The sequence below is a fragment of the Anomaloglossus baeobatrachus genome, chromosome 9, assembly GCF_048569485.1.
Source record: "Anomaloglossus baeobatrachus isolate aAnoBae1 chromosome 9, aAnoBae1.hap1, whole genome shotgun sequence".
Taxonomy (NCBI): domain Eukaryota; kingdom Metazoa; phylum Chordata; class Amphibia; order Anura; family Aromobatidae; genus Anomaloglossus; species Anomaloglossus baeobatrachus.
This window is the reverse complement of record NC_134361.1, coordinates 176,553,628-176,569,193: the sequence shown is the minus strand read 5'-3', so window position 1 is coordinate 176,569,193 and position 15,566 is coordinate 176,553,628. Positions and strand designations below refer to the sequence as shown.

At 53.0% G+C, this 15,566-nt stretch overlaps 1 protein-coding gene across 1 annotated transcript in view; it reads left to right on the top strand.

The window, feature by feature from the left end:
• The window catches only part of RBMX2 (RNA binding motif protein X-linked 2), a 43,789-nt gene that overhangs the window by 16,053 nt on the left and 12,170 nt on the right, over window positions 1-15,566 (top strand). Inside the window, exon 4 of the mRNA XM_075322814.1 lies at window positions 2,762-2,891. Within this exon, the coding sequence (XP_075178929.1) occupies window positions 2,762-2,891 (130 nt within the window). The remainder of the gene's footprint in view (window positions 1-2,761; window positions 2,892-15,566) is intronic.

Genomic DNA, 15,566 nt, shown 5'->3' with positions numbered 1-15,566 from the left:
ATAATCCTGAATATTACTGATGAACTTTTTTTCAGGAAGACCCTAATGACAGCACCACAGAGGTTGTCCTTCACATCCTCTATAGGGACAGGAAGCACACAAGAAAATAAAGGGCCACTCACACCCCCAGTCCTCCCCTCCCACAATTCCCGTCCTCTCCCACACTTCCTCCGCTCCTCCCGCACTTTGCCCCGTCCTCTCCCACACTTCCTCCGCTCCTCCCGCACTTCCTCCGCTCCTCCCGCACTTTCCCCTCTCTCCTCCCGCACTTTCCCCTCTCTCCTCCCGCACTTTCCCCTCTCTCCTCCCGCACTTTCCCCTCTCTCCTCTCCTCCCGCACTTTCCCCTCTCTCCTCTCCTCCCGCACTTTCCCCTCTCTCCTCTCCTCCCGCACTTTCCCCTCTCTCCTCTCCTCCCGCACTTTCCCCTCTCTCCTCTCCTCCCGCACTTTCCCCTCTCTCTCCTCCCGCACTTTCCCCTCTCTCTCCTCCCGCACTTTCCCCTCTCTCTTCTCCTCCCGCACTTTCCCCTCTCTCCTCTCCTCCCGCACTTTCCCCTCTCTCCTCTCCTCCCGCTCTTTCCCCTCTCTCCTCTCCTCCCGCACTTTGCCCTCTCTCCTCTCCTCCCGCACTTTGCCCTCTCTCCTCTCCTCCCGCACTTTGCCCTCTCTCCTCTCCTCCCGCACTTTGCCCTCTCTCCTCTCCTCCCGCACTTTGCCCTCTCTCCTCTCCTCCCGCACTTTGCCCTCTCTCCTCTCCTCCCGCCCCGCACTTTGCCCTCTCTCCTCCCGCCCGCACTTTGCCCTCTCTCCTCTCCTCCCGCACTTTGCCCTCTCTCCTCTCCTCCCGCACTTTGCCCTCTCTCCTCTCCTCCCGCACTTTGCCCTCTCTCCTCTCCTCCCGCACTTTGCCCTCTCTCCTCTCCTCCCTCACTTTGCCCTCTCTCCTCTCCTCCCGCACTTTGCCCTCTCTCCTCCCGCACTTTGCCCTCTCTCCTCTCCTCCCGCACTTTGCCCTCTCTCCTCTCCTCCCGCACTTTGCCCTCTCTCCTCCCGCACTTTGCCCTCTCTCCTCCCGCACTTTGCCCTCTCTCCTCCCGCACTTTGCCCTCTCTCCTCTCCTCCCGCACTTTGCCCTCTCTCCTCTCCTCCCGCACTTTGCCCTCTCTCCTCTCCTCCCGCACTTTGCCCTCTCTCCTCTCCTCCCGCACTTTGCCCTCTCTCCTCTCCTCCCGCACTTTGCCCTCTCTCCTCTCCTCCCGCACTTTGCCCTCTCTCCTCTCCTCCCGCACTTTGCCCTCTCTCCTCTCCTCCCGCACTTTGCCCTCTCTCCTCTCCTCCCGCACTTTGCCCTCTCTCCTCTCCTCCCGCACTTTGCCCTCTCTCCTCTCCTCCCGCACTTTGCCCTCTCTCCTCTCCTCCCGCACTTTGCCCTCTCTCCTCTCCTCCCGCACTTTGCCCTCTCTCCTCTCCTCCCGCACTTTGCCCTCTCTCCTCTCCTCCCGCACTTTGCCCTCTCTCCTCTCCTCCCGCACTTTGCCCTCTCTCCTCTCCTCCCGCACTTTGCCCTCTCTCCTCTCCTCCCGCACTTTGCCCTCTCTCCTCTCCTCCCGCACTTTGCCCTCTCTCCTCTCCTCCCGCACTCCTCCCCCCCTCTCCTCTCCTCCCGCACTCCTCCCCCCCTCTCCTCTCCTCCCGCACTCCTCCCCCCCTCTCCTCTCCTCCCGCACTCCTCCCCCCCTCTCCTCCTCCCGCCTCTCCTCCCCCCTCTCCTCCTCCCGCCTCTCCTCCTCCCGCCTCTCCTCCTCCCGCCTCTCCTCCCCCCTCTCCTCCCCCCGCCTCTCCTCCCCCCTCTCCTCCTCCCTCTCCTCCTCCTCCCTCTCCTCCTCCCCCCTCTCCTCCTCCCGCCTCTCCTCCTCCCGCCTCTCCTCCTCCCCCCTCTCCTCCTCCCCCCTCTCCTCCTCCCCCCTCTCCTCCTCCCCCCTCTCCTCCTCCCGCCTCTCCTCCTCCCGCCTCTCCTCCCCAACTCCATCCTACCACACTTCCCCCTCTCCACCCCCAACGCTCCCCTACACCCTTTCCCTCCCCTCACCTCCTTTCTCTTCCCCACCCTTCACCTCCTTTTTTGCGGGATAAGTTGACGTTTTTTTGGTACCTTTTTCGGGCACATAACAGTTTTGCTGTTTATTGTGATGTTTGGGAGGCAGTATGGACATAAACCTGCAGTATAGTAATTGCTTTTTCTTTTAATACTGTTTACTGCTTGGTAACAGTGATTGATATAGGGAATATTTTTTATTTATTGCTCTTTTTGCATAAATAAGTGTTTATCGGTATATGTTTTTCATTTAATTTACACTGAGATCCCGGCAGCAATCGTGCAGGCACAGCTCCTGTGCCCGTATAATCGCCAGGATGTACCGATACGTCCCTTGCGGAAACGCATTACAAAATCGGACTTACCGGTACGTCCAATAGCGGGCGGGAAGGGGTTATGTTTGTTTTACTACTTTTCTACAATAAATATAGCTTTTACACAAAATGCTGGGATCTGAGTCTTGGTGCCAGCTCCTGAGCGATCTTTACCTGTACGTCCCGGTGGTAGTGAGTTACACCCCATCAGAATGGTCTCGTTCGCCCTTTTGTGCCAAGGAGGCGTTAGTCTTTTTAACTTTTATTTAGCAGTTGGTTTTCATGTTAACATTTCTTTTAATTGATATGAAGGAATTCTAAATCTACACTTTTTTTTTTCTTTCTGTATAGATACGGAGAAATAGTAAATATTAATCTCGTTCGTGATAAAGTGACAGGACGCTCCCGTGGATTCTGCTTCTTATGCTATGAAGATCAGAGAAGTACAGTGCTGGCTGTGGATAACCTTAATGGCATCAAGGTGAGAGAGACGGCGATTTTATTGGCTGTACTCCTATATTTGCATAGTAGACTTCATAACGTCCCATTCTAATTTCATAGGAATTAATTTGGATTTGGTCTCCCTTTGAAAGCTGTAATGGCTTCTACTCTTGGCCAGGCTCGCAATCTCTGTTCAATCTCATCTTAAAGGTGTTGGATGATGTTGAGGTCCGGGCTCTGTGCGGCCTGTCATGGTTTTCGTATTAACAAGGGGAGAGGGCACCACCCACTGGGGATCTCTGTGAGCACAGGAAAGAAGCTATAATGAATACAAAGAACAAGATGTGCTCATATACAGGATCACCCCAAAAATAATGAGTCATAAAAGTAATATACAGTGGAACCTCGGTTTACGAGTAACCCAGTTAGCGAGTATTTCACTAAACAAGCAAAGCTTGTTGTTAATTTATAACTCAGTTTACGAGCAAGCTTTGCTGTACAAGCAAATACTCACCGCACACACTTCCGGTTCCGTACTTTCACCGCGCTCTGACCCGCTCTTGCAGTCCGCACAAGCACGCACACACACATATCATGCTCACCTTACCTTCCGTTCCATCGCCGGCCTCCTGGTTCTTTAGTTCGCTGGTACAGGATGTGTATCGGGTAACCATCGCGACGATGAAGGAACTTCCGCTGTCAGCCGCTACTCAAAGGCAGTGCGCAGACTAATCGGAGGCAAGCGGCTCCTGCCTTTGACATCAGCGCTCTGGCAGCGGATGCTTTGGCATCGGCCATGATGGTTACTCGATACACATCCTGTATTGGCGGACAACAAGAACCAGGAGGCCGGCGAGGGAACGTTAGGGTAGGTAAGGTGAGCATAATATGTGTGTGTGTGTGTTTGTACATGTGTGGAATGGCACAATAGGGGACCAGGATGGGACATTATCACTAGAAGTCCCAGGAATTTCGAGCTCCATAGGGTTCCAATGGTAAAAATGTCAAATGACCCCTCTCTGGGACTTCTAGTGTTAAACAATTTGTGGAACAAATTGTCTGAGCTTGCATTATATCCTATGGGAAATCTTGCTTTCTTTGTCGCTCTATTGGGAGACCCAGACAATTGGGTGTATAGCTACTGCCTCCGGAGGCCACACAAAGTATTACACTTAAAAGTGTAAGGCCCCTCCCCTTCTGCCTATACACCCCCCGTGGGATCACGGGCTCCTCAGTTTTCATGCTTTGTGCGAAGGAGGTCAGACATCCACGCATAGCTCCACTGTTTAGTCAGCAGCAGCTGCTGACTATGTCGGATGGAAGAAAAGAGGGCCCATACTAGGGCCCCCAGCATGCTCCCTTCTCACCCCACTTTTGTCGGCGGTGTTTGTTAAGGTTGAGGTACCCATTGCGGGTACGGAGGCTGGAGCCCACATGCTGCTTTCCTTCCCCATCCCCTTAGGGCTCTGGGTGAAGTGGGATCTTATCGGTCTCCAGGCACTGAGGCCGTGCTCCATCCACAGCCCCTGGGAATCTGCTGGACATGGAGCGGAGTATCCTCAGGGACATGGCCCTGCTACATTGAGGTACTCTGTGTCCCCGTGGGGACCGCGCACAAACACACGGCAGCACTGCTGGGTGTGTTAGTGCGCCAGGGATGGCGGCGCTGCCCGCACTGGTGCCATCGCACACTACAGCGTGCTGGGTGTGTTAGAATATTGGGGGACTGCCGCACTAACCGCCGCTGCCATTTTTATCTCAGGCGCGGCTGGGACTTGTGGTGCGCCGGGGACTTCCGCGCCGACCAGGGCTTATATGCCGGGCCGCGCTTATTACTCTAGTCCCGGCTTTTGCGGCCTTCTCTCACTTCGTTACCGCCCACTGGCCTGCCAGTCAGGGTAAGGGCGTGACGCTGCACAGCACGGCAGCGCTGAGAGATGGAGCATGCTTTGCATACTCCACCCCTCTCACTGTACACAGTGTGAAACCGGATTCCCGCACTTTCTGGGGCACGCCCACGGCCTCCTCCTCTACACAGGACGCCGGCAGCCATTCATGTCAGTTTTTTCTGTGACTGAGAAAAGAGACAAGTTTGGGAAGACCCTGGCAGGGATTCGGGTGGTCACACAACCGCTGTGTGCGGGCGGTAAGCAGCACCTGTGGTGCTGACCCCACTAGTACCGAAATGCACATATAGATATATGCTTGTACGCTATACATTGCACTGTTCGGTCGCACTTTTGTATTTTGGCTATATACCCTCCTTGATTGTTCGGGGGAGATAACAGCATATCGTCTGTGAAAAACAAGAGTGCAGAAGCACAGGTTTTCTATGCAGCCTGTACAGCATGTACGGCTATACTGCCGGCAGGTTCCACGGACCCCAATTGTATGCAATGCACGGCCCTTGTGGAACTTACTCAGCCGGAGTCTCTGCTAATGGTCCAGGTGGTGGGGACGGAGTTTGCAGTATCTACTTCAGACTTTCTGAGACTATGGCTAAGATACTAGAAGCCTTGCAGTCCAGACCGCTCCCTCAGACCATGGGCTCTGTTGATTCATTGCCCCTGGTTCCCCCCCCCCCCAGTTGGTACAACAAGGTGCTCCTGGAGTGTCTCAGGGATCCCAGGGTGAGGGGTCTGACTCGGACCGCAGTCCCAGACCCCCTAAGCGACCTCGCTGGGAGCATCCCTCGACGTCACAGCATCATTCAGGGTCTCAGCATGGGGACTCTCTCTATGATAAGGCGGAGGTATCTGATCAGGATTCTGATCCTGAGAACGTTCTCTACCTGGATACACCTGATTGTGACACCGTAGTGAACGATCTTACGGCGTCCATCAATCACATGTTGGTTATTTCTCCCTCAGCTCCTACGCCTGAGGAGTCAGCTTCTCAGCAGGAGAAGTTCCGTTTCAGGTTCCCCAAGCGTACATTGAGTACGCTTTCTGGATCAATCTGACTTCAGGGAGGCAGTCCAGAACCACCAGGCTTCTCCAGATATCGTTTTTGCCTTAAGGATACACGTTATCTCTTCCCTTTTGACGTTGTCAAGGGCTGGGTTCAGTGTTCCAATGTGGACCTCCTATCTCCAGCGGCTAAATCCTTAGTTGCAGTGGAAGATATGGCTTCACTCAAAGATGCCACTGACAGACAGATGGAGCTCTGGTTGGAATCCATCTATGAAGCTATTGCCGTGTCTTTGCTCCAGCTTTCGCAGCCGTCTGGGCGCTCCAAGCGGTCTCAGCGGCTCAAGCGCAAATTGAGGCAGTCACACGCATGTCTGCGTCGCAGGCTGCGTCTTTAACATCTCAAACGTCAGCGTTTGCGTCATACGCCATAATGCTGTCCTGGACTCGGCGAGCCAGAAGGCGGTTGCGTCCGACAATTCAGTGGTAATACGCAGAGCCTTGTGGTTGCGGGAATGGAAGGCAGATTCTGCTTCCAAAAAAGTGCCTAACCAGTTTGCCATTCTCTGGCGACCGCTTGTTTGGTGAGCGACTGGATGAAATCATCAAACAATCCAAGGGAAAGGATACATCCTTTCCTCAGGCTAAACCGATCATACCCCAACAGAGGAGGGGACAGTCGAGGTTTCGGTCCTTGCGGGGCGCAGGCAGGTCCAATTCTCCTCGTCCAAAAGGCCTCAGAAGGATCAGAGGAACTCCGACGCGTGGCGGTCTAAATCACGCCCTAAAAAGACCGCCGGAGGCGCCACTACCAAAGCGGCTTCCTCATGACTTACGGCCTCCTCACACCGCATCCTCGGTCGGTGGCAGGCTCTCCCGCTTTTGCGACACCTGGCTGCCACAAGTAAAAGACCGTTGGGTGAGAGACATTTTGTCTCACGGTTACAGGATAGAGTTCAGCTCTCGTCCTCCGACTCGATTCTTCAGAACATCTCCGCCTCCCGAGCGAGCCAAGGCTCTGCTGCAGGCGGTGGGCATTCTGAAGGCAGAAGGAGTGGTGGTCCCGGTTCCTCTTCAGCAACAGGGTCACGGTTTCTACTCCAACCTGTTTGTGGTTCCAAAGAAGGACGGGTCCTTCTGTCCTGTTTTGGACCTAAAACTATTCAACAAACACGTAAGGACCAGGCGGTTCCGGATGGAATCCCTCCGCTCCGTCATCGCCTCAATGTTCCAAGGAGATTTCCTAGCATCGATCGATATCAGGATGCTTATCTCCACGTACCAATTGCTCCAGAGCATCAGCGCTTCCTGCGCTTCGCCATAGGAGACGAACACCTTCAGTTCGCGGCACTGCCGTTCGGCCTGGCGACAGACCCAAGGGTTTTCACCAAGGTCATGGCTACAGTAGTTGCGGTCCTCCACTCTCAGGGTCACTCAGTGATACCCTACTTAGACGATCTGCTGGTCAAGGCACCCTCTCAAGAGGCATGCCAACACAGCCTCAACGTTACTCTGGAGATTCTCCAGAGTTTCGGGTGGATCATCAATTTTCCAAAGTCAAATCTGACACCGGTCCAATCGCTGACATATCTTGGCATGGAGTTTCTTACTCTTCCAGCGATAGTGAAGCTTCCGCTGGACAAACAGCGGTCACTACAGACAGGGGTACAATCACTCCTTCAAGGTCGGTCACACCCCTTGAGGCGCCTCATGCACTTCCTGGGGAAGATGGTGGCAGCAATAGAAGCAGTCCCTTTCGCGCAGTTTCACCTGCGTCCTCTTCAATGGGACATCCTACGCAAGTGGGACAGGATGCCGACGTCCATAGACAGGAACGTCTACCTCTCTCAAGCAACCAAAGCTTCCCTTCAGGTGGTGGCTTCTTCCCAACTCATTATCGAAAGGGAAATCTTGCCTAACCCCATCCTGGGCGGTGGTCACGACGGACGCGAGTCTGTCAGGGTGGGGAGCGATCTTTCTCCACCACAGGGCTCAGGGTACGTGGACTCAGTAAGAGTCCTCACTTCAGATCAATGTTCTGGAGATCAGGGCAGTGTATCTTGCCCTAAAAGCGTTCCAACAGTGGCTGGAAGGCAGGCAGATCCGAATTCAGTCGGACAACTCCACAGCGGTGGCTTACATCAACCACCAAGGTGGGACACGCAGTCGGCAAGCCTTCCAGGAAGTCCGGCGGATTCTGCTATGGGTGGAAGCCACAGCACCCACCATATCCGCAGTTCACATCCCGAGCGTAGAAAACTGGGAAGCAGACTTTCTCAGTCGCCAGGGCATGGATGCAGGGGAATGGTCCCTTCACCCGGACGTGTTTCAGGAGATCTGTTGCCGCTGGGGGATGCCGGACGTCGACCTAATGGCGTCTCAGCACAACAACAAGGTCCCGGCATTCATGGCGCGGTCTCACGATCACAGAGCTTTGGCGGCAGACGCCTTCGTTCAGGATTGGTCGCAGTTTCAACTCCCTTATGCGTTCCCACCTCTGGCACTGTTGCCCAGAGTGTTACGCAAGATCAGGTCCGACTGCCGCCGCGCCATCCTCGTCGCTCCAAAATGGCCAACGAGGTCGTGGTACCCGGATCTGTGGCATCTCACGGTAGGCCAACCGGGGGAACTATCAGACCGACCAGACTTGCTGTCTCAAGGGTCGTTTTTTCCTTCAGAATTCTGTGACCCTCAACCTGATGGAGTGGCCATTGAGTCCTGGATCCTAGCATCTGCAGGGTTATCTCAAGGGGTCATTACCACTATGAGACAGGCCAGAAAACACACATCTGCCAAGATCTACCACAGAACGTGGAAGATATTCTTATCTTGGTCCTCTGCTCAGGGAGTTTCTCCCTGGCCAATTGCCTTGGCTACTTTCTTTCCTTCCTGCAATTCGGTTGGAAAAAGGTTGTCGCTCGGTTCCCTTAACGGACAAATCTCAGCGCTCTCTGTATTTTTTTCAGAAGCGCCTAGCAAGACTACCTCAGGTACGCACGTTCCTGCAGGGGGTTTGCCGCTTAGTCCTTCCTTACAAACGACTGTTAGAACCCTGTGATTTGAACAGGGTGATGATGGTTCTGCAGAAACCACCATTCGAGCCTATGAGGGATTTTTCTCTCTCACGCCTTTCGCAGAAAGTGGTTTTCCTAGGAGCAGTCACTTCACTTCGGAGAGTGTCTGTCGGGGCAGCATTGTCGTGAAAAGTCCCCTTCCCGGTGTCTCACCAGGTCAAGGGGTTCTGCGTCCGGTTCCGGAATTTCTCCCTAAGGTGGAATCCCCCCTTTCATCTCAATCAGGGTATCCGTACCCTCTGTTTGTCTTCATCCAGTTCACCAATGTGAAAAGGATTTGCACTTGATTAGATCTGGTGAGAGCACTCAGACTCTTCATCGATCGTACGGCGTCCCTGCGCCGCTCGGAAGCACTCTTGTCCTTGTCGCTAGCCAGCGTAAAGGGTTACAGGCTTCCAAATCAAGACTGGCTCGGTGGTTCAAGGAACCAATTCTCTAGCTTATCGTTCTGCTGGGCTTACGGTTCCCTCAGGGCTGAAGGTCCATTCTACCAGAGCGGTGGATGCGTCCTGGGCTTGAGGCACCAGGCTACGGCTCAGCTTGTGTGTCAGGCGGATACCTGGTCCAGCCTCCACACTTTCACGAAACACTGTCAGGTGCATACCTATGCTTCGGCGGATGCCAGCATAGGCAGACGAGTCCTTCAGGCGGCGGTTGCCCACCTGTAGAAAGGGGCCGTTTTACGGCTCTATTACGAGGTATTATTTTACCCACCCAGGGATTGCTTTTGGACATCCCAATTGTCTGGGTCTCCCAATAGAGCGACAAAGAAGAAGGGAATTTTGTTTACTTACCGTAAATTCTGTTCGGTCAGGCTGTATACCCTTTTCCCATATACCCTCAGTGGTCACTCTCCTAAGAGACAACAGCATGTCGTCCACAAGGAGCAAAGCTACTAAGGCACAGGTTTATTTCGCGGCCTGTACCTCTTGTGGGGCTATGTTACCTGCGGGTTCCACCTACCCTCACTGTGAGCAATGCTCGACTCCTGCCTCGCTTGCTCAGCCGGAGCCTCGGGCACTGGTGGGCCCCTCGGCTCATGTAGACCCCCCTGCTCCCCCTGAGCAGGCGGCAGGGATTCGCCTCTTTTGCTGAGAAACTCTCTGAGTCACTTTCACAATCCATGGCTCAGTCTATGGACAAATGGTCTGCGAAGCTGCTAGAAGCTTTGCAGTCCAGACCGGTCCTTTCACAGGCCCCGGCCCCTGTTGGATCGTCGCCTCCAGGCCCCTCTCGGTCCGCGCCGCAGCGCGCTCCCAGGTTGGGCCCTAGGTCTCAGGTGGAGGACTCCTGCCCGGACCACAGTCCTAGACCGGCTAAGCGGGCTGGCTGGGAATCTTCCCCAATTTCCTCACGCTGCTCGGGTTCCCAGCTTGAGGACTCTCTGGAGGAAGAGGCGGACGTCGCAGCTCAGGGCTCTGACCCTGACGTCGCCCTTAACCTTGATACACCTGAAGGGGACGCCTTAGTGAATGATCTTATCTCGTCCATCAACCAGGTGTTGGATCTCTCTCCCCCGCCTCCTACTGTAGAGGAGTCGGCGTCTCAGCAGGAGAAACACCAGTTTCGGTTCCCCAAACGTACACGTAGTGCGTTTTTCGATCACTCTAACTTCAGAGATGCTGTCCAGAAGCCCAGAGCGGTTCCGGACAAGCGCTTTACTAAGCGCCTCACTGACACGCGTTACCCCTTCCCCTCTGAAGTCGTTAAGGGTTGGGCTCACTGTCCCAAGGTGGATCCTCCAGTCTCTAGATTGGCGGCTAGATCCGTGGTATCGGTTGCAGATGGCTAATCGCTAAAGGATGCCACTGACAGGCAGATAGAGCTCCTGGTGAAGTCCATCTATGAGGCCACGGGCGCGTCTTTTGTCCCAGCCTTTGCAGCCGTGTGGGCACTCCAAGCTATCTCGGCTTGTCTGGCTGAGATTAATGCTGTCACACGTAATTCTGCTCCGCAAGTTGCGTCTTTGACCTCTCAAGCGTCAGCCTTTTCATCCTACGCCATGAACGCAGTCCTGGACTCTGCTAGCCGTACAGCTGTTGCATCCGCTAACTCTGTGGCAGTCCGCAGGGCCATGTGGCTGCGCGAATGGAAGGCAGACTCGGCCTCCAAGAGGTTCTTAACCGGTTTGCCGTTTTCTGGCGACCGCTTGTTTGGTGAACGATTGGATGAGATTATTAAGGAATCCAAGGGAAAGGACTCCTCCTTACCCCAGTCCAAACCTAAGAGACCTCAGCAGAGAAAGATCCAATCGAGGTTTCGGTCCTTTCGTCCCTCCGCCAAGCCCCAATCCTCTTCGTCCAGCAGGCCGGAGAAAGGCCAGAGGAACTCCTATGCGTGGCGGTCCAAGTCACGCCCCCAAAAGGCCGCAGGAGGCACTGCCTCCAAGGCGGCCTCCTCATGACTCTCGGCCTCCCCTAGCCGCATCTTCGGTCGGTGGCAGGCTCTCCCGCTTTGGCGACGCCTGGTGGCCACATGTTCAAGACCGATGGGTGAGAGACATTCTGTCTCACGGTTACAGGATAGAGTTCAGCTCTCGTCCTGCGGCTCGTTTCTTCAGAACCTCTCCGCCCCCCGCTCAGGCCGACTCACTGTTTCAGGCAGTGGACGCTCTGAAGACAGAAGGTGTTGTGATCCCCGTTCCCCTTCAGGAACGTGGTCGCGGCTTTTACTTCAACTTGTTCGTGGTGCCAAAAAAGGACGGATCATTCCGTCCCGTTCTGGACCTCAAGCTACTCAACAGACATGTGAGAACCAGACGGTTTCGGATGGAATCTCTCCGCTCGGTCATCGCCTCGATGTCACAAGGAGACTTCCTAGCATCGATCGACATCAAGGATGCTTATCTCCACGTGCCGATCGCACCCAAACATCAACGTTTCTTGCGTTTCGCCATCGGGGACGAACACCTTCAGTTCGTGGCATTGCCTTTCGGCCTGGCGACAGCCGTACGGGTTTTCACCAAAGTCATGGCATCCGTCGTGGCGGTCCTGCACTCTCAGGGCCACTCGGTGATCCCCTACTTAGACGATCTCCTAGTCAGGGCCCCTTCTCGGGTGGCGTGTCAACAAAGCCTTACCGTCGCTCTGGCGACTCTCCAGCAGTTCGGGTGGATCATCAACTTCCCGAAATCCAAGTTGACACCGACCCAATCACTGACTTACCTCGGGATGGAGTTTCATACACAGCCAGCGGTAGTCAAGCTACCGCAGGACAAACAGCTTTCTCTGCAGGCAGGGGTTGTCTCTCGGCTCTCTCAAGGGCCAAGTATCGGCGCTCTCCGTATTTTTTCAAAAGCGCCTAGCCAGGCTTCCGCAGGTCCGCACGTTCCTGCAGGGAGTTTGCCACATAGTCCCACCTTACAAGCGTCCGCTGGAACCCTGGGATCTTAACAGGGTGCTAACGGCTCTTCAGAAACCACCTTGCGAGCCGCTGCGGGATGTCTCTCTATCACGTCTTTCGCAGAAGGTGGCCTTTCTAGTGGCAGTCACATCACTCCGGAGAGTGTCTGAGCTGGCAGCGCTGTCATGCAAAGCCCCCTTCCTGGTGTTTCACCAGGATAAGGTGGTTCTGCGTCTGGTCCCGGAATTTCTCCCTAAGGTGGTATCCCCTTTTCATCTCAATCAGGATATCTCCTTGCCTTCATTTTGCCCTAATCCAATTCACCAATGTGAAAAGGATTTGCACTCTTTGGATCTGGTGAGAGCACTCCGGCTCTACGTGTCTCGCACGGCGCCCCTGCGTCGTTCAGATGCGCTCTTTGTCCTTGTCGCTGGCCAGCGTAAGGGTTCCCAGGCTTCCAAGTCAACCTTGGCTCGGTGGATCAAGGAACCGATTCTCGAAGCCTACCGTTCTTCTGGGCTTCCGCTTCCTTCAGGGCTGAAAGCCCATTCTACCAGAGCCGTGGGTGCGTCCTGGGCATTGCGGCACCGGGCTACGGCTCAGCAGGTGTGTCAGGCAGCTACGTGGTCTAGTCTGCACACTTTCACGAAACACTATCAAGTGCATGCCTATGCTTCGGCAGACGCCAGTCTAGGTAGGCGAGTCCTTCAGGCGGCGGTTGCCCACCTGTAAGAGGGGGCCGTTTTTTCGGCTCTTTTTATTGAGGTATTCTTTTACCCACCCAGGGACTGCTTTTGGACGTCCCAATTGTCTGGGTCTCCCAATGGAGCGACAAAGAAGAAGGGAATTTTGTTTACTTACCGTAAATTCCTTTTCTTCTAGCTCCTATTGGGAGACCCAGCACCCGCCCCTGTTCCCTTCGGGCTGGTTGTTCTTTTGTGTACACATGTTGTTCATGTTGAATTGTTCTTTTGGTTAATGGTTCAGTTCTTCGAACATCCTTCGGATTGAATTTACCCTAGACCAATTTATAAGTTTCCTCCTTCCTGCTTTTGCACCAAAACTGAGGAGCCCGTGATGCACGGGAGGGTGTATAGGCAGAGGGGAGGGGTTACACTTTTTAAAGTGTAATACTTTGTGTGGCCTCCGGAGGCAGAAGCTATACACCCAATTGTCTGGGTCTCCCAATAGGAGCTAGAAGAAAAGGAATTTACGGTAAGTAAACAAAATTCCCTTCTTGCTAGACGAGTAACTTGGTTTACAAGCACACCTCCAGAGCGGATTGTTTTCATAAACCAAAGTTCCACTGTATATGGAAGAGTAGCAAATATTTATTGAAAAAGACCAAAAGGGGACAAAGGACCAAATACATTAAAAATATTTAAAAGATTGACAGATGTATCCATCAATAAACATCCAAAGCCATCCCTATGGTGAGTGTGGATGGAAAGGCCAAACAATTCAATCAGATAACACATGCGAAACACATTAGCATGGATAAATAAAAAAAAACATGGTAACAGCAGAAAAAATACCAAAAGCAAGGCTATTGTGAAGATGTGCCAATTTGCACAGCTAGTAAAACGGACCACAATGTCTTACTATATAAACACTGAGTATTCAGCAAGGGAAACAGGTTAGTTTAATATAGAGATAAGAAAATGCTATATATAATACAAAATGTATCAAATCTGTTTCTGGATAGGCTGGTGTGACCTAGATCCTATCGTGCCTAGCTTAAAAAGTCTCAAAATAAGGAGCCAAAGACGTTGCTGAACCATGATGAAATGAATCAAAGGGCTTATACAGCAGCAATTGGGGGCATACCTGCCCCACGCGTATTGCCACCAACACCATGTCGCTTTCTTAAGGGCTGAAGCTTAATTGAAATATTTGCTACTTTTCCATATATATTATTTTTCTAACTCATTATTTTTTGGGGGTGATCCTGTATATGAGCACATCTTGTTCGTTCCTATCATGTTTTTTCGCAGCAAAATCCACCAACTTTGTCTTTATGGACTGAGTTACAGAAAAAAGGCCTTCACTAAAATGTTCCTTTAATGTTAGAAGCATTAAAGCTGTGTCTGCACTTTGCGTTTCCACCTGCGTTTCAGCTGCTTTTTAGGTCCGTTTTGAACTGCAGCATTTTCATGCCAAAAGGCATGCATTTTGATTTTCCAGCAAAGTCAATGGAAAATGGTGATTTTTTCAGACCACACTTTGCGTTTCCAAGCGCAGCGTTTTAATTTGCATAATGTTGTTGCAAAAACCATGCGTTCAAAGAAGCAGCATGTCAATTGTTTTTGCCATTTTGGCTGCGTTCTACACCCATTGAAATCAATGATTTGAAGTAAATTGCTGCCAAAATGTGAAGCAGTGCACTTGCATTGCCTTTATTGTTGCGATCCACATGTTTTTATTTAACGTAACAAACGCAGGTCTCTCTCTGTCGGTTGGTCTGTCGGTCGGTCTCTCTCTCTCTGTCTATCTCTCTCTCTGTCCATGTCGGTCTCTCCCTCCCCCCCCACTCTCATACTTACCGATCCACGATCACGGGCGTGGCGCTGCACGGCGTTCACACTGTGGCGGCTTCTTCTCTTTTGAAAATGCCGGCCGCTCATTAATCCATTACGTATTCCCTGCTTCCCCCGCCCACCGGCGCCTATGATTGGTTGCAGTCAGACACGCCCCCACGCTGAGTGACCGCTGTCTCACTGCAACCAATCACAGCCACCGGTGGGCGTGTCTATATCAAGCAGTAAAATAAATAAATAATTAAAAAAAACGAAGTGCAGTCCCCCCCCATTTGGAAACCAGCCAGGGTAAAGCCAAACGGCTGAAGGCTGGTATTCTCAGGATGGGGAGTTCCCCAGCCTAACAATATCAGCCAGCAGCCACCTGGAATTGCCACATCCATTAGATGCGACAGTCCCGGGACTTTACCGGCTCATCCTGAATTGCCCTGGTGTGGTGGCAAACGGGGTGATAAGGAGTTAATGGCAGCAGCCCATAGCTGCCCCTAAGTCCTAGGTTAATCATGGCAGGCGTCTCCCTGAGATACCTTCCATGATGAATCTGTAAGTTAAAGGAATAAAACACACACATCCAAAAAATCATTTATTTGAAATGAAAGACAAAATAACACCCTCTTTACCACTTTATTAATCCCTCAAAAACACCTCCATGTCCGATGTAATCCACGCAAAGTCCCACGACGCTTTCAGCTCTGCTACATCGGAAGCTGACAAGAGCAGTAGTAGAAGACCTCCGCTCCTGTGAGCTCCATGCAGCTACTGAAGTGAGTCGCGCGATCAGCTGTGCTGTCACTGAGGTTACTCGCGGCCACCACTCTCAGGTGGAGGACTGCAGCGGTGGCCGCGAGTAACC